At 48.0% G+C, this 23335-nt stretch overlaps 1 protein-coding gene across 6 annotated transcripts in view; it reads left to right on the top strand.

Annotated features, from left to right (window-relative positions):
* The window catches only part of TP63 (tumor protein p63), a 147074-nt gene that overhangs the window by 112955 nt on the left and 10784 nt on the right, over window positions 1-23335 (top strand). For 3 of the 6 annotated variants that reach the window (XM_028731832.2, XM_028731836.2, XM_028731837.2), the window contains 6 exons: window positions 6005-6191; window positions 7392-7507; window positions 9315-9424; window positions 11108-11301; window positions 13063-13145; window positions 13534-13676. In XM_028731832.2, coding sequence (XP_028587665.2) covers window positions 6005-6191; window positions 7392-7507; window positions 9315-9424; window positions 11108-11301; window positions 13063-13145; window positions 13534-13676 — 833 coding nt within the window. The remainder of the gene's footprint in view (window positions 1-6004; window positions 6192-7391; window positions 7508-9314; window positions 9425-11107; window positions 11302-13062; window positions 13146-13533; window positions 13677-23335) is intronic. The other 3 variants (XM_028731833.2, XM_028731835.2, XM_028731834.2) reach the window with 3 other exon arrangements.

The raw sequence follows: 23335 nt of genomic DNA, 5'->3' as shown, positions 1-23335 counted from the left end.
CATAGCTGAGCGATGGAACAGAGAAATAAAATAACTAAGCTAACTTGAGGATTAAGCGCAGTTCACCAGTGAAGGGTCTCTGTAAACAGGGAGCCACCACGGAGGAGTCCCTGCACAGATCAGTGGAACTCCCTCCCACAGGAGGCAATGATGTGCCACCAACCTAGGTGGCTATAAAAGGGCATTGGGTGGCCACTAGCCAGGGTGGCTATTGCTCTGCCTCTGCAGTCTAGTTGCTGGAAGCTGCAGGAGGGGAGAGGGCTCTCAAGCCTGCTTGTTGGCTTCCCTTTGGGGCCCCTGGTTGGCCCCCGTGAGAACAGGATGCTGGACTAGATGGGCCCCTGGCCTGATCTTACATTATGCTTTGGGAGGGCTTCCTAAGCACACTTCCATAATCCAAAAGCATCTGTTGTGTCTTTGCATGGGAGACCTTCCATGTTTGGTCTGGCCTGGAAGAGTCTTCGACTTGGAAATGACCCCATGGCCTTTTCACAGCAAGGAGGCTTTTAACTGCAGCTCAGTTAGTCGGAGTTCACCAGACCGGGGGGGGGGGGGGGGGCTTTCCGTGATAAGGGCTCTCTCACCTCGTTCACCAATGTTCCCACTAGTATTTTTTTTTTAACTTTTTATTGGGTTTTATAAACAAGAATAATGTTATACAAATAAGTGTACCATGTTTTCTCATGTCGTTTGTATATCACAAAAATAGCATGTGCTGTGGGTTAAAGCCTCAGCGCCTAGGGCTTGCCGATCGAAAGGTCGGCAGTTCGAATCCCCGTGGCGGGGTGCACTCCCGCTGCTCGGTCCCAGCGCCTGCCAACCTAGCAGTTCGAAAGCACCCCTGGGTGCAAGTAGATAAATAGGGACCGCTTACTAGCGGGAAGGTAAACGGCGTTTCCGTGTGCGGCTCTGGCTCGCCAGATGCAGTTTTGTCACGCTGGCTACGTGACCCGGAAGTGTCTCCGGACAGCGCTGGCCCCCAGCCTCTTGAGTGAGATGGGCGCACAACCCTAGAGTCTGTCAAGACTGGCCCGTACGGGCAGGGGTACCTTTACCTTTACCTAAAATCCACAACATATGATTCATTATTAGTGGTCAATGTATAAGTTCTTGGCTCATGAATTGGTTTAAATAATTCTAAGTTAAGCCTGCTTTATTATGTATGGTTCTATTTTTGAGCGCACCACTGAGGAACTTGATCTAGGGACTTTTCAAAGTCTGATAGTCACTTGCACCTCTTGCACCCCCCTTGCCTCTTAGTGCCCCCCATGGGAATTCCAGGCCCCCAACCCCCACTCTAGACTTCTGGATTGCCCGCAGTGGGAAAGTGGGGTCAGACTAGAAGCTCTACAAACCCCTCCATGATTCCGGCCAATGAGAACTGAAGACGCTGCTGTGAAATATCCGAAATGAATCCTAAAATCCTAGAATGGTAGAGTTGGAAGGGACCCTCAAGGGTCATCTAGTCCAACCCCCTGCAAGTCGGGAATCTCAACTAATGCATCCATGACAGAGGGCCATCCAAGCTTTGCTTAAATATCTCCAAGGAAGGAGTAGATGGTCCTTAAGTTTCTTCGTGGGCACCGGAATCTGCAAGATTCAAGGAGGCGGTGTGTTTGTGCATTTGTGTGTCTCTGTGTGTGGTTCTTCCCGTGCTCCACATTTGTGCACGGCCGACGGAAACTCCCCCTGCGAGGTGAGCTCGGGTGATTCCCGTTACAAAAACCAAGACCGCTTTCCTTCCCGGTGCCCCCTTTTCACTCCTTGCGCTTTGAGCGCTGGAAAGCGTTCCGCTGGCAGGCTTCTCCTTTGTTAAGAGTGAAATAGACACTCCCAAATAATGGCTGTACGTGTGGGTCTTTGAAAACCTTTGTCAACACTCCTTCAGGAGAAGGGTGGGTGGAAGGAACGGAGGGGGGGGGGAGCGTCGTGCCGAGAAACCAGGCAGGTGTTGGGCGACGGTGGGGCGTGCGCGTGGGGCGTGCGCAGAGAAAGACTGGATTACCCGCCCGGGTGCCAGCAGTATGTAACACAGCCTGCTGCCATGGGCAGGTGGCGAGGGCAGGGAGGCAGGCATTGGAATGCTCCCCCCCCCCCTGTTCCTTGCAAGTCCTATTCTTAGGTAAAAACGGGCCAGTGTGTTGGTATCCTCAGAAATCCCGTCTGTGCAGCGCATTTGGGCACAAAGAACAGCAAAAGGGCTGAGATTTCTATTTCATTTTGAAGCATCCCAGGATGTTTAGCCCATGCTGGGCCTTCTTGGTGCCGTTTGTTCCTTGTGGCAACATCTCTTTGCAGCCTCGTCCCTGCCCATTCTGGTGAGACTTCCTCCCCGTAAGCAGTGGCGTAGCGTGGGGGGTGCAGGGGGGGGCGGCCGCACCGGGCGCAACATCTGGGGTTAGGGCAAATCCACAGGTTAGGGGGCGCAAATTACTTGCCTTGCCCCGGGTGCTGACAACCCACGCTACGCCACTGCCCGTAAGGCATCGAAGCCTGAAGTTGCCAGAAACCCCAAAATCCTTCGCATGCCAAGCTTTTTTTGGCCCTTCCTGAAGACGATCCATACCACCGTGGGAGGCCACAGATGGTGGACAGAAGCCCCGTAAAATGTATCTTGTGGAGTAAAATGGCAGGCTGCTCAAGTAAGCGAGCCAAGCTGTAATCTCAAGGGAGAGAAACAGTCTCCAGGGGGGAGGACTAGCTGCCCTGGAGTACAGCTCCTTCTTGCTCTCTGTTGCTAAAAACATACAGAAATCAACCATTAAAAAACCAATTAAACCTTGATAGAGTTAAAACTATATACAAGTGCGAAATCCGTTTAAAACATACCGATGATTAAAATGAAAACAGCAGAGCGGCAGCCCTTTAACCAAACGCGGTCAATTCTTGTTGGAACAAGAAAGTCTTCACCTGTCGGTTATGGTAAGATTCTGCAAGCTAGCCCAGTGGCTTGGGAGAATGAATTGCAATAAAATAAAATATGATCTTGGCCTGTTGCACAGAACAAGGATCAACCTCTTCGTTATCCTGATCGGTTTGCCTGTCTCTGGTTGACTTCCTGTGCTCCTGCGACATCTCCACTTAAAAGGATCTCGAGATAGTTGGGTCTGGCTGGGAGATACCTCGGAGCTCAGACCCTGGAGAGCAGCTGCCAGTCAGAGTAAGCAGAACAAGGATAAATGGAGAAACGCTCTGGCCCAGTTCAAAGTACCCACCTGGCCACAGCAATGGACAGGGCGATGGAGCCCCTTGATCTCATCCTTTTTGGCTTCCTTTCTGTTCTCATGGGTGCAACTAGCAGCGATGTGGGGGAATCTGTGCTTACCATCTCCCATCATATATATATATTTAAAGTCGATAGGGAAACAGATAGGATTGCGAGGGGAGCAGTGTGGGAAGGGGGTTAGTCCTGTATCTCAACACCACTTTTTCTTGATGTTAAATTCCTCACTCTCCAGCTTCTGAGCTCCATGTAGGGGGAAGCGGAAAGGGATCACACAGACACCTGAAAGTGGGGCCATTTCTGAAAATGGCCAGGAGGAAAGGCTTTAAATCCCTTGGCCTATTACTGTGGTCCCAGTACAGTCCCCCTCCTCCCCTTTCAATTTCTCTTTTCTTAAACTCGCCAAAGATCCTAATCTTGAATCTTTTGTATCGAGACCAGGTTGGCATGATGTGCTTAGCAGAGAAACACAAAACAAAAACAAAAACCCGTCTGCTTTCCCTCTGCCCAGTTCCTTAAAACTTCAGTCTTGTGCCTTATTAACAGTGTTCATTTTAATTAAGAGAGCTTTCCAATGAGAGATTTCTGGGAATACTTTTTATTTTATTTTAAAGACAACACCCCCCCCCCCGCGCCGCCTCCAACAATTTGCTTTGAGTGTTGCAATAATCTGGTTTTCTTTCCTCTCCTTCTTCTTCTCCTTTCTCAAACAATATATTGCCTCGCTTGGCACGCTCCCGTTTCCGCAGGCTGTGTAAATCCTTTGTGTGCGTAATCCTTAGCCTGCGGGCACGAGAAAGAGAAGCGATTGCACAATCCGACATTGTCGCGTTCGAGAGAGGGCTTTAAACCGCCAGCTATTCGCAGCAGTGCCTTTCGCTGCGATGACCTAAATCCTCTGGGCAGCGATGTGAGAATGGGTGGGGTGGAGCAGAGAGGAGAGCCGGAGTTCATGCTTGAAAATAATTGGCCAGTTCTCCGAATTTCCCCCCAGATTCATGTTTTCTCACCTGTAACAGAATAAAATCCCTCCCACCCGCCTCCTTGAATATCCATCGCTAATCCCCTCCATTGCCACACTGCCACCCACCTGCCTAACCAACCACCCTTGCCAGGAGCCTATTATCCGGACAGGATGCAAAGGGCGAGTTTTGCTGCAGTTTAACGTGTGCGTTCCTGTCGGCCCTTTGTTTGCGCACTTGGGCCCGTGCCTGGGAGCACGCAGCCTTTCACGGGACGCTCTGAAAGCAAACAGCTTGCTGCGCACTCTTCCCGCCAGCCCCGTGGAAAGGCATCAATAGCTGGGAAGGGAGGAAATGCCAGCAGTTTTCTGTGGTTGCCGCAGCCAGGGGGTTTCCATGCCGCGTGGAAGCAACAGACAAGCTCCTGCAGCCTTCCAAGCACTTATAATAAATAATAATACATTTGGATTTATACCCCGCCCTTCCCGGTTCAAAAACCGGGCTCAGGGTGGCTAACAACAAATTTAAAACACTTAATTGTAAAAGCAGCATAAAATACAGTATGAAAACATGAATAACAATAAAATTCAAAGTTCAGAAATCAATTTAGGGGAAATCCATCTAACAAATATTAGATAATCGCCAGGGCTAGCTGGCTGAATTAGTCCTAAAGGTAAAGGGACCCCTGACTATTACGTCCAGTCGTGGCCAACTCTGGGGTTGTGGCGCTCATCTCGCTTTACTGGCCGAGGGAGCCAGCGTACAGCTTCCGGGTCATGTGGCCAGCAGGACTAAGTCACTTCTGGCAAACCAGAGCAGTGCACGGAAACGCCGTTTACCTTCCCGCTGGAGCGGTACCTATTTATCTACTTGCACTTTGACGTGCTTTCGAACTGCTAGGTTGGCAGGAGCAGGGACCGGGCAACGGGAGCTCACCCCGTCGCGGGGATTCGAACTGCCGACCTTCCGACCGGCAAGTCCTAGGCTCTGTGGTTTAACCCACAGCACCACCCGCGTCCCTCAACAACAATTATTAGGATAGTACAAAATAATAATATTAACATATAAAAGTTAAAGAGAAATCCACTCAACAGTTACAATAAATAATTTCTAAACTATAATGAATAAAACATTAAGTGTGTGTTGACTGCCTTGGTGCCCATGTATTGCGAAAAGACCTCAGCAGGATTGGTGCAGCCCAGAGAGAAGGACAAGGGACTGTGGCTCGTGACTTCACTTTTATTTAATTTCATAAAATGTATACATTTCTTGACTGTCAAAAAAAACCAAACAAACTCAAGCGGTTTGCCAAAAAAGATTTAAAAATAACAGTATCAATCAGAGAAAACAATAACAACAATAATTTAAAACTTTTGAAAAGTTAAAAGAACGATAAGAATTAACTCACGTTAACTTTCTAAGCATATGGGCATGCTTGGCTATGTTTTGTTGTTGTTTTTCATTACTATACCACTCTATATTTTTTAAGGAAAAAACTCTCAGAGCAGTTAAGACATTAAATAAAACATTGCTGAGGAAAGTCAAATTTAAAGCATCTGTTCAAAGCAACTTAATTAGCAGGAATCTAAAATAATATCTTAAAGATTTTAAAAATAAAACATTACAAAGTCAGCTACACATAACACAACACTGTTATCAGCTGCCGAAGGACTGCAGGGAAGGTGCCTGCCTGTTCTCAATAGGCAGGGAGTTCCAGAGTTCCGTTGCTGCCATAAGATCTAGTTCTTACCAATGCAAAACGGGTCTTCCTTGGCTGCTCTCCTGACTTTGCCTCCCTTCCCTTTTGTCCTCCCAACAGTACTCCACCGAACTGAAGAAGTTGTACTGCCAGATCGCCAAGACGTGTCCCATTCAGATCAAGGTGATGACCCCCCCTCCCCAGGGCGCCGTCATCCGTGCAATGCCCGTCTACAAGAAAGCGGAGCACGTCACCGAGGTGGTGAAGCGCTGCCCCAACCACGAGCTCAGCCGGGAATTCAACGAAGGTGAGTTGGGCACCTCCAGATCTTGGAAGACGGCTCTCGTATCTCCTCTCAGTCTCCTCTCCTCCAAGCTAAGCATCCCAAATTCCATGCACTGATCCTCATAAGTCTTGGTTTCCATGTCTCGGTCGCCTTCCTCTGCACACATTCCAGCTTGTCAATATCCTTATCATATTGTATAGATCTGGGGGCGACCCCCTCCCAAACCCTAGAAATTAATAAATGGTAGGATTTTAATTATTATTTTTTTAATTTGCATTTTATTTATTTGTTAACATTCTTATATTACATTGGTAAACATTGTCATATTACATTACAGGACTTACTATAATTTCCAACATGTATACAAAATTATATACAAATTTTATATACCTAGAAAGAAAATGAAACAAAAAGAAAGAAAGAAAGAACAAAGAACAAATTTTAATTATTTGGAGTATTGAAGAGAAGATTGGGGGTCAGTGGAAAAGTACAGGCTAAGATTCCTTTCCAAGCCAGGGCCTCACCTGGGATAGAGGCATTAGTAAGACAAAATGGATTGATGGCACATCTGAGAGTCTAGGCAGACAGAGGTTGCCATGGTGATGGGGTGTGGGTTTGAAGTGACAGGAAAAGAGAGTTTTTAGCAGGGTGTTATGGGAAGAAGAAGAAGAAGAAGAAGAAGAAGAAGAAGAAGAAGGGGAGAGGAAAGACTGGGATCCATCTTGGGCAGGCTGGCTGAAGGCTGTCTAGGAGAGATGCCTTTGGACTCCCTGACTGCACTGCTGTAAGGAACAATCCCCCCTTGAAATGGCCATACTGGACTCCCTCCATGAAGACTGAAGGTGTAAATAGCCTAATAAACCATATTTCCTAAAGCTACGACAGTCTCCACCATGTCTCCATTTTCCAGAGGAACCACAGACCTGGTGGACTCTCGTCATCACTTGGCAGAGAGAGGGGCAGGCACCCCACTTATGTAACAATATGAAGCATAGCTATAGAGTGGCCAGTTGACAGCAGCGAGCACAACACAGGTCCATTCCAGTCACTGTCACTAGGGAAGCTCTTCAAGGTGCAGTTGAGGTATGCCAATAGGTGCAGGGATTTTATAGCAAGACATGAGCCCTGGACTGTGGAAGTTCGCTTGCTTTCCTCGGGTTATCTCTCTCCAAAACGCTGGTTCTTTTGCTGACCTTGTTCCTTTCCCGTACGCTTTTGCAGGTCAAATAGCTCCTCCCAGCCACCTGATCAGAGTGGAAGGAAACAGCCATGCTCAGTATGTGGAAGACCCCATCACTGGCAGGCAGAGTGTCCTGGTCCCATATGAGCCACCGCAGGTGAGTTGGGTGGGAATGTTCAGGGAGGCAGGAGAGGATATATTGTTTATTGATATCCTTCCTAACTTGTGCTAGCAAGTTCTATAACTTAGCAGAGTTTTACATTCCCCTTTTAAACGCACAGCAGGTAGCTGGTTGCAGGCTTGTTTAAGCCTCTCACTATTTGGTTCCTAATAGGTTCCCTTATTTCCCTCTTAAAAGAATAAACATGCCACAATCTTGTTTAGAGCATATAAAATAGTTTAGTCACATTCTGTTCACAGCTGGATCCCAGAAGGCAGACTTAGTTACAAATATGTACATATGGATCTACCCCATATGGGGGGTTAATCCCAGTAACTGCAAACTGGCAGTCACTGTAGTTCACATGACGAAAGGAAGATGGAAAAGAAGGGGAGGAGGGCTGGGTGCCTTGTGCTTTTGTTACCTGCTCAGGTTAGGTCACACCCACCTCTAGTCACATGCAAGAGGAAGTATGTCCCAGTCCAGGAGGAAACAGGAAGTTCCGACTGGCTGGAGCAAACATCCACCTGCATGTCCATTCTAGGAAAACAAAGAATGTTGTACTTGAATGCTACTTATGTATCACATCCCACAAGTTGGGAGGCTGAGGTCTTCTAAGCAGGACTGTCGTTTCGTCTCTTCAGATGCAACAGAAAAAGGCCATTCACACATCACACTAAACCATTGTTAATGTTTCACTGCTGCCCCTTGTCCTTTCCTTTCAGCAAGCGGAAGCAACCAACCTCTGCACATGCTACCAAGTGCTGTGGCATTTATCTGTTTCATAAAATCTATTCACTGCTTGACTGTAAGAAACAAAATAAACCAACCTCAAAGTGGTCTACAGAAAAGAGAAAACAATGCAATAGTCAATGAGAAAAAGTAATAATTTAAGACCCTTGGAAAGTTAAAATGCTTTAGTTGAGATTCCTGCATTGCAGGGGGGGTGGACTGATGAGCCTTGGGGGTCCCTATACAATTCTAGGGATGCGGGTGGTATTGTGGTCTAAACCACTGAGCCTCTTGGGCTTGCCGATGGGATGGTCAGCGGTTCGAATCCCCATGATGGGGTGAGCTCCCGTTACTCGGTCCCTGCTCCTGCCAACCTAGCAGTTCGAAAGCACACCAGTGTGAGTAGATAAATAGGTACCACTGCAGCAGGAAGGTAAACGGCATTTCCATGAGCTCTGGCTTCCGTCACGGTGTCCCGTTGCGCCAGAAGCGGTTTAGTTCTGCTGGCCACATGACCCGGAAAGCTGTCTGTGGACAAATGCCGGCTCCCTTGGCCTGAAAGCGAGATGAGCGCCACAACCCCATTGTCGCCTTTGGTTGGACTTAACCGTCCAGGGGTCCTCTACCTTTTACCTTACCAGTACAATTCTGTGATCAATAAACTAAAAACAGATTAAAACTTGTGGCAACTTTTGAAGCATCTGAGCGCTGAAAGGGTACAAGAGGAGGCACCTGCCTGATCTCAATAGGCAGGGAGTTCCAAAGTGTAGCCGCTGCCAGACTTAGAAGACCTGGAAATCTGCTGCCAGTTGAAAAAGACAGGACTGGGCTCAGGGAGACCTATAGCCCAACTTGGTACAAAACAGGTTCCTATGTCCGAATTAGCATTACATCTGAAGCAGACAAGTTTCTTTGGAGAGGGGAAGGGAAGGAAGCCTTTATGGAGAGGTGTGTGTGTGTGTGTGTGTGTGTGTGTGTGTGTGTGTCTTGCATCAGCCTTCAGCAAACCAATCACTTCCTGCGTGACTCAGAGCTGACTCAGAATAACTCCCCCCTTTTTTCTTCTGCCCAGGTCGGCACAGAATTCACCACCGTCTTGTACAATTTCATGTGCAACAGCAGCTGCGTCGGGGGCATGAACCGGCGTCCGATTCTTATCATCGTGACACTTGAAACCAGAGAGTAAGTAGAATTAGCAGGAGCTCGGAGTGGCAAGTGATGGCCTGCCCTTGGTCTGGAAGCCACTGCAACTTGATGGGAGATCAAAAAATGAGTCCCAAGCAAAAAAACCCACACCTTGATCCAGAAGCAGAAGGGGCTTTTGTTTTCATTGCTCACAAACACAGCAATTCCCTATTCACAAACAGGGGCATGTAGTCATACAATCATAGGATAGTAGAGAATCGTGCCCGGAGGTCCTGCCCCATAACTGCTGCCAGAATATTGCAGGTTCCACCAGAGCAGGGTTGATTATTTAATTTCTATACCCCTTACTATATTAGCCATTTCACTAAGTGGTATCCAAAAAAGATATTAAACTAGATATTACAAAAATACAGTTACATATTAAAATATTGCATCAATACAAAGCTACTAACTTATGGGGGGTGGTCCAAGGCTGGGATTGGTCAGTTGGCAGAGCATGAGACTCTTAATCTTAGGGTTGTGGGTTCGAGTCCTGTGTTGGGCAAAAGATTCCTGCATTGCTACACTACACTACACTTGATCTTAGCCAAAAGGCCAAGAAGCGACCTTGCAGGGGGGGTTGGGCTGGATGGCCCTCGTGATTCCTTCCAACTCTACAATTCCATGATTATATGATAATATATAAAAGTCAGTTTCAGTTAGTAAGACTCCAGAATGTGGACTAGGCACTTGGATTGGTCCAAGCACACAGGCTGGCATCTTAAAGAGGAGCCATGCACACAGATGCATTCATGTTCTGGTGTTTGGGGCAGACTCAAGCTGTAGGCAAGATTTAAGGCTCACGGAGGGCATTGGTTGGGTCCAGTGGTTTGCGAACGTGGAGCTTGGCTCCCAGATTCTTATTCTTTTTTTATTTGTACCCCGCCCATCTGGCTGGGTTTCCCCAGCCACTCTGGGCAGCTTCCACAGAGACCAAAAATACACTAAAATGTCACATATTAAAAACTTCCCTAAAAAGGGCTGCCTTCAGATGTCTTTTAAAGATAAGATAGCTGCTTATTTCCTTCACATCTGAAGGGAGGGTGTTCCACAGGGCGGGCGGCACCATCGAAAAGGCCCTCTGTCTGGTTCTCTGTAACCTCACTTCTCGCAGTGAGGGAACCGCCAGAAGGCCCTCGGCGCTGGACCTCAGTGTCCGGGCAAAACGATGGGGGTGGAGACGCTCCTTCAGGTCTACTGGGCTGAGGCTGTTTGGGGCTTCAAAGGTCAGCACCAACACTTTGAATTGTGCTCGGAAACGTACTGGGAGCCAATGTAGGTCTTTCAAGACCGGTGTTATGTGGTCTCGGCGGCTGCATTCTGGATTAGTTGTAGTTTCCGAGTCACCTTCAAAGGTAGCCCCACATAGAGCACATTGCAGTAGTTCAAGCGGGAGATAACCAGAGCATGCGCCACTCTGGCAAGACAGTATGCGGACAGTATGCTGGTAGACAGCTGCCCTGGATACAGAATTGACCTGTGCCTCCAAAATTATTCCCAGGCTGCGCACCTGGTCCTTCAGGGGCACAGTTACCCCATTCAGGACCAGGGAGTCCTCCACACCTGCCCGCCCCCTGTCCCCCAAAAACAGTACTTCTGACTTGTCAGGATTCAGATATGTGGGCTCATCGCGGGTTGCCGTTTCCGTGCATAAAATGCTTCCCGCTGTGTTTATTTTAGTGCCAGCCCTCCCCGTGGCTGTGAGCTAACAGACCCCCCGTTTTCTCCATCCTCCAGCGGGCAAGTCCTGGGGCGCCGGTGCTTCGAGGCTCGGATCTGCGCTTGCCCGGGCAGGGACCGCAAAGCCGACGAGGACAGCATTCGGAAGCAGCAAGTCTCCGACAGCACAAAGAACGGTGATGGTACGAAGAGGCGTAAGTAGGCCAGCAGGGGGCGCTCCAGGCTGTGGCTGGGTGGTGGGGGCACAGCTGCGGGGCTCAGAGAACCAGCAGAGGGGAGGGAGCTTTGTGGAGGCAGTGCTTTAGGAATGTGCAAGCTTTGCGGTTCACACAGAACCCTTCGGCACGGGTTGAACATAAGAAGAGTCTGCTGGGCCAGGCCAGTGGACCACCCCACCCATGAGTAGGCAACCTAAGGCCCGGGGGCCGGATCTGGCCCAATTGCCTTCTCAATCTAGCCCACGGACGATCCGTGGGCTAGAAGCGGCTCAGTCATGCTGGCCACATGACCTGGAAGCTGTACGCCGGCTCCCTCGGCCAATAAAGCGAGATGAGCGCCATAACCCCAGAGTCGGCCACGACTGGACCTAATGGTCAGGGGTCCCTTTACCTTTTAAAGGAAGCACTGGGTCTTCCCTGACATCTGCTCTGTCAGCACTGAACCCCACATTCAAAGCGGGGCGTATGCTTAGCTTGGCCATAGAGCAGGTGGTTCACGTGCTAAAGGCTCCAGGTTTAATCTCCAGGGAAATCTCCAGCGGTTATCAAAGTTTTTTTCCTCTGGGCTACATTTTCAGAATAACAATTTGCTCGTGCCACACCAAGTTTTCTTTTGATAAGAAATACACTGGGAAACAAAAGGAAACAAATTCCAGTGGTGCTTGATTCATAACATGGAACACAACTGCAAAAATCATGGGGCATACAGAAAGTGCAAAACAATGCAGCTACAAAAGAGCAGGAATCATTCCCCAATTATAATTCTAAACTCTTACGTGTGTATCTTAAGTGACAAGGAGAGGCGTGAGCTTGCTTTTGTTGGATAATCTCATTTAGATGAGGTCTCATTTGAGACAAACCAACTCTCCTCTCCTCAACAGCACAAAGAAACCTCAGAATTGAAAATCCTTATTCACGAATATATTGTCTTCAGCATCACTCGGTGATCTTTTTAAAAATATATATTTATTCATTTATTAAGTTTATATGCCCCACCTCCTGGATCGCAAGATCTCAGGGCGGCTCAGTGCTCTTGCTCTCATTTCGAAAACATATCTGTCCATATCCTGCAATAATAATAATAATAATAGTAATAATAATAATACTTTGATGCTCTACTGTACTATACTACACTGAAATGTTTAAATGTGTCTTAGATTGCTCTTGAGTGTCTCTGCCACATTCGCCTTCCTCTCCTGCCACACCCTTTGAGAACCACTGGCCTGGAAAACTCTTAAGTAGCCACTCTGAAAAGCCAGTACAGTCGTACCTTGGATCTCGAACGCCTTGCAAGTCGAACGTTTTGGCTCCTGAACGCCCCAAACCCGGAAGCGACTCTTCCAGTTTGCAAACATTCTTTGGAACCCAAACGTCTGACGAAGCTTCCAATTGGCTACAGGAGCTTCCTTCAGCCAATCAGAAGCTGTGCCTTGGTTTCCAAACGTTTTCGACTTCTGGAACGGGTTCCGTTCGACTTCCGAGGTACCACTGCACTGGGCAAAATAGACCAATAGTCTTGAGACAGTTTGAGGCAATCTTTTTATTATTATTTTGTGATGTGACTTTTCGCACTCCACCCTTCCCACAAAAAATAGGAGCATGGGGCGGGCTCACTGGGCAGCATGCACACTGCAGAACAGAACGGAGAGGAAACGTGTTCCTTGTGGCTGTGAGCGACCTGATAGGTTGTTGGACTTAGCTTGACAACTGTCATTCTCTCCCCGTTCCCTTTGGCAGCCTTCCGGCAGAGTACACACGGCATTCAGATGACTTCGGTCAAAAAACGGCGCACCCCCGATGATGAGTTGCTATACCTTCCAGTAAGTTTGGCATGCCTGCCCCCCTGTCCCTGCAGAAACCTTTTGCCTCATTTGTGCCAAACCATTTCCTGGTGGGCAGGGGAGGAGAAAGGGGGTGCGGTGGGGGCGGGGCACCCCGGATGTCACCACTGAGAAGGGTGACAAAATGCTCCAACCCACCGGCCAGCAGCCAGTTGAACTCCAGTCCTCAGTTCTGCATCAAAACTTTGAATCAGAGCTTCAGAAGCCTGTCAGAAGCTGAGCACGCAAGCCAGCAGAGATAACAAACTCTTTACGACGGAAGGGTGGACAGAGGCATATGTAAAGCGTTGGACGAGATGGGCGACTGGTCTGGTCCAGCAGCCCTGAGCATCTCTTAAGTCTCTTCCTCCCTCTCGTCTGTGCTCAGGTGCGAGGCCGGGAGACTTATGAGATGTTACTGAAGATCAAGGAGTCTCTGGAGCTGATGCAGTACCTCCCCCAGCACACCATTGAGACGTACCGGCAGCAGCAGCAGCAGCAACAGCAACACCAGCACCTGTTGCAGAAACAGTGAGTATTCGGAAGCCGACTTGCAGATTGCCCCAAAAGCAACTTGAGAGCAATGGAGGGTGACCAGGGTGCTCTCCACGCGCATGAAGAGCATCGCTCTTGCTACGCTGCCTGCCGCTAGCGCATCCCTGACCCAGGACAGCGTCCCTTTGGCTTTGTTAACACGGTCGGTCGATGAGCATGGCTGCTCGGATTTGCTTGTTGTTTTGTGCAGAAGTGTGTTTTGGGTGGGTGGGCGGGATTCAGGGGCCAACCAAATGCCTGGGCGCAAGAGTCCTCTCTCTTTGTGTGATTCCCAGCAGCTGGCATTCAGAAGCATTGCTATCTCTGTGGCTAGCAGAGAGAGGTGGTCTAATAATAATAATAATAATAATAATAATAATAATAATAATGAATTATTTATACCCCACTCATCTGACTGGGTTTCCCCAGCCACTCTGGGTAGCTCCCAACATATTATTATTATTATTATTATTATTATTATTATTATTATTATTAAAGCGATAAAACATCAGACATTAAAAACTTCCCTAAACAGGGCTGCCTCCAGATGTCTTCTAAAAGTCAGATAGTTGTTTATTTCCTCTGGTGGGAGGATGTTCCACAGGGCGGGTGCCACCACCGAGAAGGCCCTCTGCCTGGTTCCCTGTAACCTCGCAGGGAGGGAACCACCAGAAGGCCCTCAGCGCTGGACCTCAGTGATTGGGCAGAACGATGGGGGTGGAGACACTCTTTCAGGTATACTGGACCGAGGATGTTTAGGGCTTTAAAGGTCAGCACCAACACTTTGAATTGTGCTTGGAAATGTACTGGGAGCCAATGTAGGTCTTTCAGGACCGGTGTTATGTGGTCTCAGTGGCTGCTCCCAGTCACCAGACTAGCTGCTGCATTCTGGATTAGTTGCAGTTTCCGGGTCACCTTCAAAGGTAGCCCCATGTAGAGTGCATTGCAGAAGTCCAAGCAGAAGATAACTAGAGCATGCACCACTCTGGCCAGACAGTCCACAGGCAGGGAGGGTCTCATCCTGCGTATCAGGTGGAGCTAGTAGACAGCTGCCCTGGACACAGAATTGACCTGCACCTCCATGGACAGCTGTGAGTCCAAAATGACTCCCAGGCTGTGCACCTGCTCCTTCAGAGGCACAGTTACCCCATTCAGGACCAGGGAGTCCCCCATAGTCGCTCACCCCCTGTCCCTCAAGAATAGTACTTCTGTCTTGTCAGGATTCAACCTCAATCTGTTAGCTGCCATCCATCCTCCAACCACCTCCAGGCACTCATACTTGTTTCTGCTAGAATTCGTTAAGGGGATATTTGTATTTGGAAAACTGTGAACCACCTGAGGAGTTTTAGCTTTCTCAGTCCCAGGAGAGACTTTCCAGAAGCCAGCCCTCTCTTGGTACCTTCTGAACAAGTTTGTTCAGGGCCTCCGTATGTCTGTTTTGAGTTGGTTTGGAAGGCTCCCCTTGAAGCACAGGGGTTTTCCAACAGGGGAGGGAGAAGTCTCCTCATAATTAGAGCTGCGTTGAAATAAATGAACCTTTTCCACTTGCTGCTGCTGACAAAATTGCTTTGTGATAATTACTGTTTTTGGCTCTTTGGGTAGGCAAAGCTAGCATTTTTAAGGCTGTTTGCTTTAAAAGCAAACAAACCAACCAACCACCAGCCACCCATCCACTTAGTTAACAAACCTCCCCCTTTCCCCCCAAAATCTCCTTGCAGGCATCCAATTGCAGCAGGCACATAGCAAAACTAGACTAGTTGTGCAGTTAGGTAATTCTAGGCTCTGGATTCAGTGGTCTCACTGGGTTCTCTTCCACAGATGATAATGTGTGTTGCTTCTTTGCTTGCAAGGCCCTGCTAAATTTGGGGCTCCACTGATGGCACCGCTAGGCTTCTGCAGGGATTTCAGAAATGTGAAGCTGTGAATCCTCTCTCTTTGAAACTCTAACGCAGAGACCAAGACTCTTGTAGAAAGCTGGGATGAATGCAATGGAGAGCTGTGTGTGAACACAAACACACACCTGTGCACTCAGTATTTATACTTTCCTGAAGTTCTTTCCAAGTATTTCCCCCTAATTTCCCTTTTCTAAAACAACAACAACAAACAAACAACTAGTGTTTTCTGGATGCAAAAGCCTTCAAGGTTCTTCCAAGGTCTCTTATCAGGACATAAGAAGAGCCTACTGGATCAGGCCAATGGCCCATCTAGTCCAGCATCCTGTTGCCTGTGGGAAACCTACAAGCAGGACATCAGCAAAACAGCAGCTCTCCCTCCTTGCAAACCCCATTAAGGGAGTTATATGTATTCATTTTTGCAACTCACATTGCATAGGAAATGTTATGGCTTATCCACACTTCCAGCTGCCCCACTGCTTCCCTCCAGGGAAACCTAATCTCTGGTGCTGAATCGGAACAAACAGCAATTGGGTTTTCTGTGGATGTCTGTCTGTTCCAATTTAGCACTAGAGAGTGGGTTTTCTGGGCGCTTGGGCCCATGCTTCCTAGGAATGGGACAAATGGGAATGTGGCCGAGCCCTTAGTCCTGCCCAGGGGAAGTTGCCTCAGGAGGTCACTGTGGCTGCCTGCTCTGTGCAAATCCCACTGCTTGTCAGCAGGGTTAGAAATCAAGATATGAAAGCTAGGAGCTTAAAGGTACATTAAGCCTAGGTTATAGGCACAACAACGGAATGTCTAGGCATGCTTTTTTTATAACAAGAATGCAAAGCTGAAAAGGAATGAACTGCAGTTAAAATATTATGTTCATTTTTCACATGGTCGAGTCCTTCCCCTGCCCACCCTCCTAATATTCTTAAGAGAGTCTCTTCTCCAGTCTTCAGAGAGTAGTCGGAAGTGGGGAGGCAGAAAAAGGTCCTCCTTTCCTCTCTGCAGTTTTAATCTCAAATCTTAGGCTCCGCACTGCGCCCAAAGCTCAGAAACTGCTTGCGCTAATTAAATTCCCGGTCTCAAAATGCGCCTAGAACAATGGGAGTTTCAAACGCTGCTTGTCAGGTTTCAAAATTTTGGGAAGTGAGTGTTGCACCTGTGTCTTGGATTTTGCCTGCTTTTTCTTTTGCCTGCTTTTCCTTCTGTGCATGGTTTTCTGGTTCTTCTTTGCGTCAAATACCTTCATGATCTCGGTGACTCTTTGAACAGGGCTATTTTCCTCATCTGAATGCACCGGATTGCAGCTCCAGCAACACAAATGTTCAGGGGAGGGCAAGGAGGATGGACTTGGGTGCTACTTCCATCCCGATGCCTTAAGTTAAAGATCGGTGGCTTCCCATCAGACCTTGAAAGCTTTTTCAGACGCTGCTGTTTGAAGCCAGCTGAACGAAGTTGCGAAGGATTCTCTCTGGAATTCTGCCATTGCCCCGCAAGTGCTCAGTGAGGGGAGACTTATACCTCCTTTTAAAACAGCCCACCAACAACACTGGGCCTCCTTTAATATGCAGCCAATTCTTCCCCCTCCCCGCTTTGCTCACGTTCAGTCCATTAGGGATGGTTTTAGCTGGTGCAATAGAAAAAAGGAGCCTTGAAGCAACTGCACAGGCCTTGCAGGCTTACACTGCAAACCCAGATGTCTGCAAGAGTCCCAGGTCTGCATTCTGCTTGTGCCACTGAGCTGCTTTCAAAGCCTTCTGAACTGCCAGAATAGGCCAGAATGCCCCACCGGGCCTTTGCCATTCAGAGTCCCCTGCCACCCCAAACCGTTTAGTTTGGCATTGCAGCCTGCCAAGTGCTATGACCCCACCCTCCATCTTGCAAGTCCCGGGCAAGCAGCAAAACTGGGCTGGGCTAGTGTCTTGGTAGACACTATTTTTACGAGAGTCTAAGTCTTAAAGCCACCCCACCCCTTGGAAAATCACACCATCAACAAGGAACTGTGCATCCCTTGTCAAATATTGCAGGGCACGAGGGACATTGCCAAATAAATACTCCCAAGCTGTGCCAGACCTGCTCAATAGTGACTTTGGACATAACTGAAACAAATAGGTTTGCTGGGTGGACTTACAAACCAGATTTCTGCCAGCATCTCCCACAGCTGGGATAACGCCTCTATTTTAGAATTTCCCCACCCCAAGTCTCAGAATGTTCTGTTTTGATTTATCCGATACTTGATCCATGCTTCACATGCGGGTTGCATGTGGACAGGAATTTATGCATAAATTAATCAGCTATATCCCCTGATAGCCACAGAACGAAAGGGGTTTCTGGATCTCACAACAGCCTGGCCTTTTCGCTGCAGGAATCCTTTCAGAAACATCCCCCTGTGGTTTCAGACTGGAGCTATAGAGCTTCTGCACTGCACGAAGAATGTCCCAGGTCAATCTCTAATGGCCCCTCCGGGTGGGCCTGGAAATTGTCCTCCCTCCCTCCTCCCCCCCCCCCCGGTCCATCTGAAATCCCAGACAGCTGCTCCCAGTCAGAGTCAGGGCCAGATTTAGGTTTGATGAGGCCCTAAGCTACTGAAGGTAATGGGGCCCTTCATATGTCCAGCTGTCCTTTGTCAACAACAAATTGTTGCTGGTTTGTATTGAATATATTCTAGATGGTGATTTATGGACCTCATATGTATCTCAAGCCATTTGCATATGTTGCCATGAGACCAGTCCATGCAGAATTTAGGCATCCTATATATAGAAAGGAGCAAACCAGTGATATTTGAGGGAGCACGCTAGCAAGTGGGGCCCATGACTTACATCATAGGAGCCTACACAACACAAAACACTGTATGTAGGTTTTATTTTATCTGTTTTTTATCTTATATTTTGGAAATATACATCCAGGTTTTATTTCCTTTAAATTTTGGGGGGCCCCCAAGAGAGTGGGGCCCTAAGCTATAGCTTGTTTAGCTTATACGTAAATCTGGCACTGGTCAGAGTAACCAATACTGACCTGGATGGACCAGTGATCTGACCTGGAATAAGACAGATTCCGATGCTCCTAAGATCTGCTCTTTCTCTCTGTCCCCATGTTCTGCCACAGTCTTTTCTTCCCTCCTCCTGTTCCTCCGGGTTCTGATCATGAAGGTATTTCTCTTTGCGGCTGCTCAGACTTGGTGATGGTTCCTTTATCTCCTCTCCTCTCTCTGGTTCCTTCCCCGCAGCCTCCTCTCAGCGTGCTTCAGGAGCGAGCTTTCGGAAACGAGGAGGGAGCCCCCCAAAAGAAGCGACGCCATTCTCAGACATTCCAGCCCCACAAACCCTTCTTCCGTCTACTCATAGACCAAAGCGGGGAGGCTGTTTTTGTGTGTGTGCAGAGGTTTTGTCCAGCTCCCTTGTTGCAAGGGGGGGGGGCAATGGGAGGAAAGGGGGGGAGCTTTAACTGAGCAAAATGGCTTGATTGAAACTTGGCAGGCAGCAAACCGCTGCAAAGGGATCAAGCTTTTGCAGGAACAGCAGCTACCCTAGCTGTGGACTTAGCCATTTCCAGGTCTGGAACCACCTTGTCTTCTTCCTGCATTGTAAAATGTGGTGCTTCTGTTTTCACCCCTCGGCCTTCAAATGATTTCTTTTGAGCAGGTCTCAGTCTACAAGCATATCTTAAAGATGTGTGTTTACTTGCTAAGACAGAAGCGCAACTTACGGCCTTGAGAACTTTTGATTGTAAATCTGTAAAGTGCTTTTGATGCTGGTCAGAGACTAGTAATGTGTATAGATTTGAGATGCCCTGTCCCTGCTGGGCAGACGGACGACACGAGCACGTTGCGGATCAGATGAAACTGTTTATTTCCTACTGAGTTGGTGTTGCATTTGTACGCTGCCACTCACAACATTTCTACCTTCGTTTGCAAAAGAGATCACACAGGGACTTCTTAAGTGAGTGGGGAAATTGCTTGGCTTTTGCTGCTGTAAATCAGGCGCTCAGCTCCAAAATTCCTGTTTTGCTCCCATTTTGTCTTCACTGCAAGGAATTGCCTCAAGCTTGTAGCAAATGATGGAACACAGCCTTACCTGCAGTTATTCACAGTCCAGCAAATTCAGCAGGCTTAGGATGCTGATGGTGGTTGGTCAGCCCAGAAATCAAGAGGGACACATGCATTTCATTGGTTAACCTTTTGTGGAGGGAAGGGGCATTTGGGTATTGAGACATCGCTTTGGGATCTGTTGTTCTTCCATATTTTTAAAAAAGGCTATGCAGCCTCACTGAGATTCTTTTTTTCTCTCTCTGTGTGATTTAATCAATGCCCATTTGAACTGTCTGGAGTTAAAACAAACCAAAACAGAGGGGTGAACCCTTAGCAGATTGGTGCCGCTCATGAAACAAACAAATTCAGGTATTTTAGGATCCCGAAATCTGGACAGCGAGAATTTTGTCAGCATCCAGGCAGAGATGCAAACGTTACTGAGTATTGAGACTGGCTATCAGTACTCACTGGTTGATATCCAACTAATTCGCAGAGTAGACCTGCTGAAACCAATAGTCTTAAGATACTACCCATTCTCTTCAGGGACCAGACCCCCGTAATAGAAATTGTGGTTATTTTCTCCACTAGATCTCAGAGGAAAGAACAAAAATTTACCCCATGAATATCTCCTGGTGCAAATTGGACATTGACTTGCGATTTTGGCTTACTGCAATCAATAATAATAATAATAATAATAATAATAATGGGAGTCATTTCTGAGTTTTGCACAGTTACACAAATGCATAACATGAACTTGAGTTCCAGATGTTCCATCAGCCCAAGCCAGCATAGTCCAAAACATCTGGTGGGCACCAGGTTGGCAAAGGCCAGCTATAGGTTCACCTGCGATTCAGACCATGTGCTTAAATAGCCAGTGAAATACATGAGCCATGCTGGGTGGGCACAATTGCCTATGTGTTTAATGCACACATTAGATTTTTGTAGAAACACAAGTGACACCTCATGTTTTCTCCATAATGGATCAGTCCAAACCTCAGTGTGTGTCAGTTATGCTGATTCAATGTGGTTCACCTCAACAAGCCTTGCAGGGATTGTGGTGGTCACCATACTGACCCTGTTAGAATCATAGAATCATAGAATCATAGAGTTGGAATAGACCACAAGGGCCATCGAGTCCAACCCCCTGCCAAGCAGGAAACACCATCAGAGCACTCCTGACATATGGTTGTCAAGCCTCTGCTTAAAGACCTCCAAAGAAGGAGACTCCACCACACTCCTTGGCAGCAAATTCCACTGTCGAACAGCTCTTACTGTCAGGAAGTTCTTCCTAATGTTTAGGTGGAATCTTCTTTCTTGTAGTTTGGATCCATTCCTCCGTGTCCGCTTCTCTGGAGCAGCAGAAAACAACCTTTCTCCCTCCTCTATGTGACATCCTTTTATATATTTGAACATGGCTATCATATCACCCCTTAACCTCCTCTTCTCCAGGCTAAACATGCCCAGCTCCCTTAGCCGTTCCTCATAAGGCATCGTTTCCAGGCCTTTGACCATTTTGGTTGCCCTCCTCTGGACACGTTCCAGTTTGTCAGTGTCCTTCTTGAACTGTGGTGCCCAGAACTGGACACAGTACTCCAGGTGAGGTCTGACCAGAGCAGAATACAGTGGCACTATTACTTCCCTTGATCTAGATGCTATACTCCTATTGATGCAGCCCAGAATTGCATTGGCTTTTTTAGCTGCCGCGTCACACTGTTGGCTCATGTCAAGTTTGTGGTCAACCAAGACTCCTAGATCCTTTTCACATGTACTGCTCTCAAGCCAGGTGTCCCCCATCTTGTATTTGTGCCTCTCATTTTTTTTGCCCAAGTGCAATACTTTACATTTCTCCCTGTTAAAGTTCATCTTGTTTGTTTTGGCCCAGTTCTCTAATCTGTCAAGGTCGTTTTGAAGTGTGATCCTGTCCTCTGGGGTGTTAGCCACCCCTCCCAGTTTGGTGTCATCTGCAAATTTGATCAGGATGCCCTTGAGTCCATCATCCAAGTCGTTGATAAAGATGTTGAATAAGACCGGGCCCAAGACAGAACCCTGTGGCACCCCACTAGTCACTCTTCTCCAGGATGAAGAGGAACCATTGATGAGCACCCTTTGGGTTCGGTCAGTCAGCCAGTTACAAATCCACTGAGTGGTAGCATAGTCAAGACCGCATTTTACCAGCTTCTTTACAAGAATTCTTTACAATGGTGCATTGGGGGTGCAGGAAGGTAGCACAGCTGAAGCTAAGCAGCTAAGGACCAGACTAGCAAACCCAAAGGAGCTCCATGTCTGCTTTGTGAGGAAGAGCAGGAAACTCTCGTAAAACTGAAGCGGAAGGGAGCCAGGTGGCACGTCCTAGTGAGAAGTTTTGGGTGGGGTTGGATGAGCAAGCTGCAGAAGATCTTGGGGCCTCCTCCTTTTTCTGCTTCGTGCTTCCTGCCCTTCTGGTTTGCACCTAAATCTTGTGACAACAGAGTGTGGGAAAGTGCCATGTGGGCACAGCCTGGCATAGAACCCAGAAAATAGAAGTAGGTCACTTGGCTTCTGCCTCTGTTTACAAGAAATGGCTCTGTGCTGGGCTAAGTCGGCCTGTTCTGTGGAGGTGAGGAGAGCCTCCTTCTGAGGGCTCTTCCTGCCCACCACTCCTCGTGCCCCTGGCATGCCCGCCTCATCCTGGAGCCAGCTCCCAGGCACCCCCCCCAGCCCACCCCACAGACCCTCCTGCATCTTCCAGCCAGCAGTTCCAAGAGGCAAGACATGTGCAGTTGGTTAATTGACCTCATTAGGTTCTAGGAATGGAAAAGTGCAATGAGTTGGCTCGGGGTTCAAAGCGATTCCAAGGCGTAATCTTCCTTGGGGTTCATTAAGCATCATTTGATGTGGCTTGGGCTCTGCGTTCCAAATGATGTTTTGGGACGGGAACTCTGGGAAGAACTTTCTCTCGGTAAGAGCTGTTTGACGGCGGAACAGGCTCCCTCGGGAGGTGGTGGTCTCTTCTTCCTTGGAGGTTTGAAAGCAGAGGTTGGGTGGTCATCTGTCCTGGATGCTTTAGCCACGATTTCTGCATTGTGGGGGGGGGGGGTTGGACTGGATGATCCCAGGAGGTCCCTCCCAACTACAGTTCTATGAGATGAACCCCATTCACTGGGAAACCACACACATCCTCTGGTCAGCCCTGAAACAGATTTCACACTGAGCAATATTCCTTTCACTCTTATCATCTTACTCTTCTTAATTTGTGGTGCTGGTTTTCAATAAACTTTTGCATCTTGATTTTAACTGGAGTGGCCTCCTGTCCCTTTGTCTCTCTCTTTTTCTTTTCCTTCTCCTCTCACAACAAATGAATGTGCTGTCCTTCCTGCTCTCATCACTCCCTCTCCTCTCCTTCAAACACGCCCTCGTCTGACTTTACCAGCTCCCAAAAGCACCTTTTGTGTCTTGCCAAGTTTTAGACCAGGTTTGTGCAAACAATTCCATATTGGTTCTCTTTCCCTCTCATTATGGGCAGCATGAAGATGGAGAAGGACTTAGTTGTGGGGGGCGGGGAATGCTAATAGGGATTGGGGAGGTGCAATTCAATTTCCATTTACAGGTGATCTTACCTAGCTTGCATTTTCTGAAACAATATGCAAACCGAAGCACAGTTATCCTTTGAAACGTACATTTCTCTGAATTTTGCAGTTCGTTAAAAGGCTGGCGAATTTTCATGACAGCGTTTAAAATAACAATAGTACACAAAGTGATGTGAACCTGAA

Source organism: Podarcis muralis, chromosome 6, assembly GCF_964188315.1.
Source record: "Podarcis muralis chromosome 6, rPodMur119.hap1.1, whole genome shotgun sequence".
In the NCBI taxonomy this organism is placed as follows: Eukaryota; Metazoa; Chordata; class Lepidosauria; order Squamata; family Lacertidae; genus Podarcis; species Podarcis muralis.
Note: the sequence above shows the minus strand (reverse complement) of the source record. Positions and strands in the feature narration are given on the sequence as shown.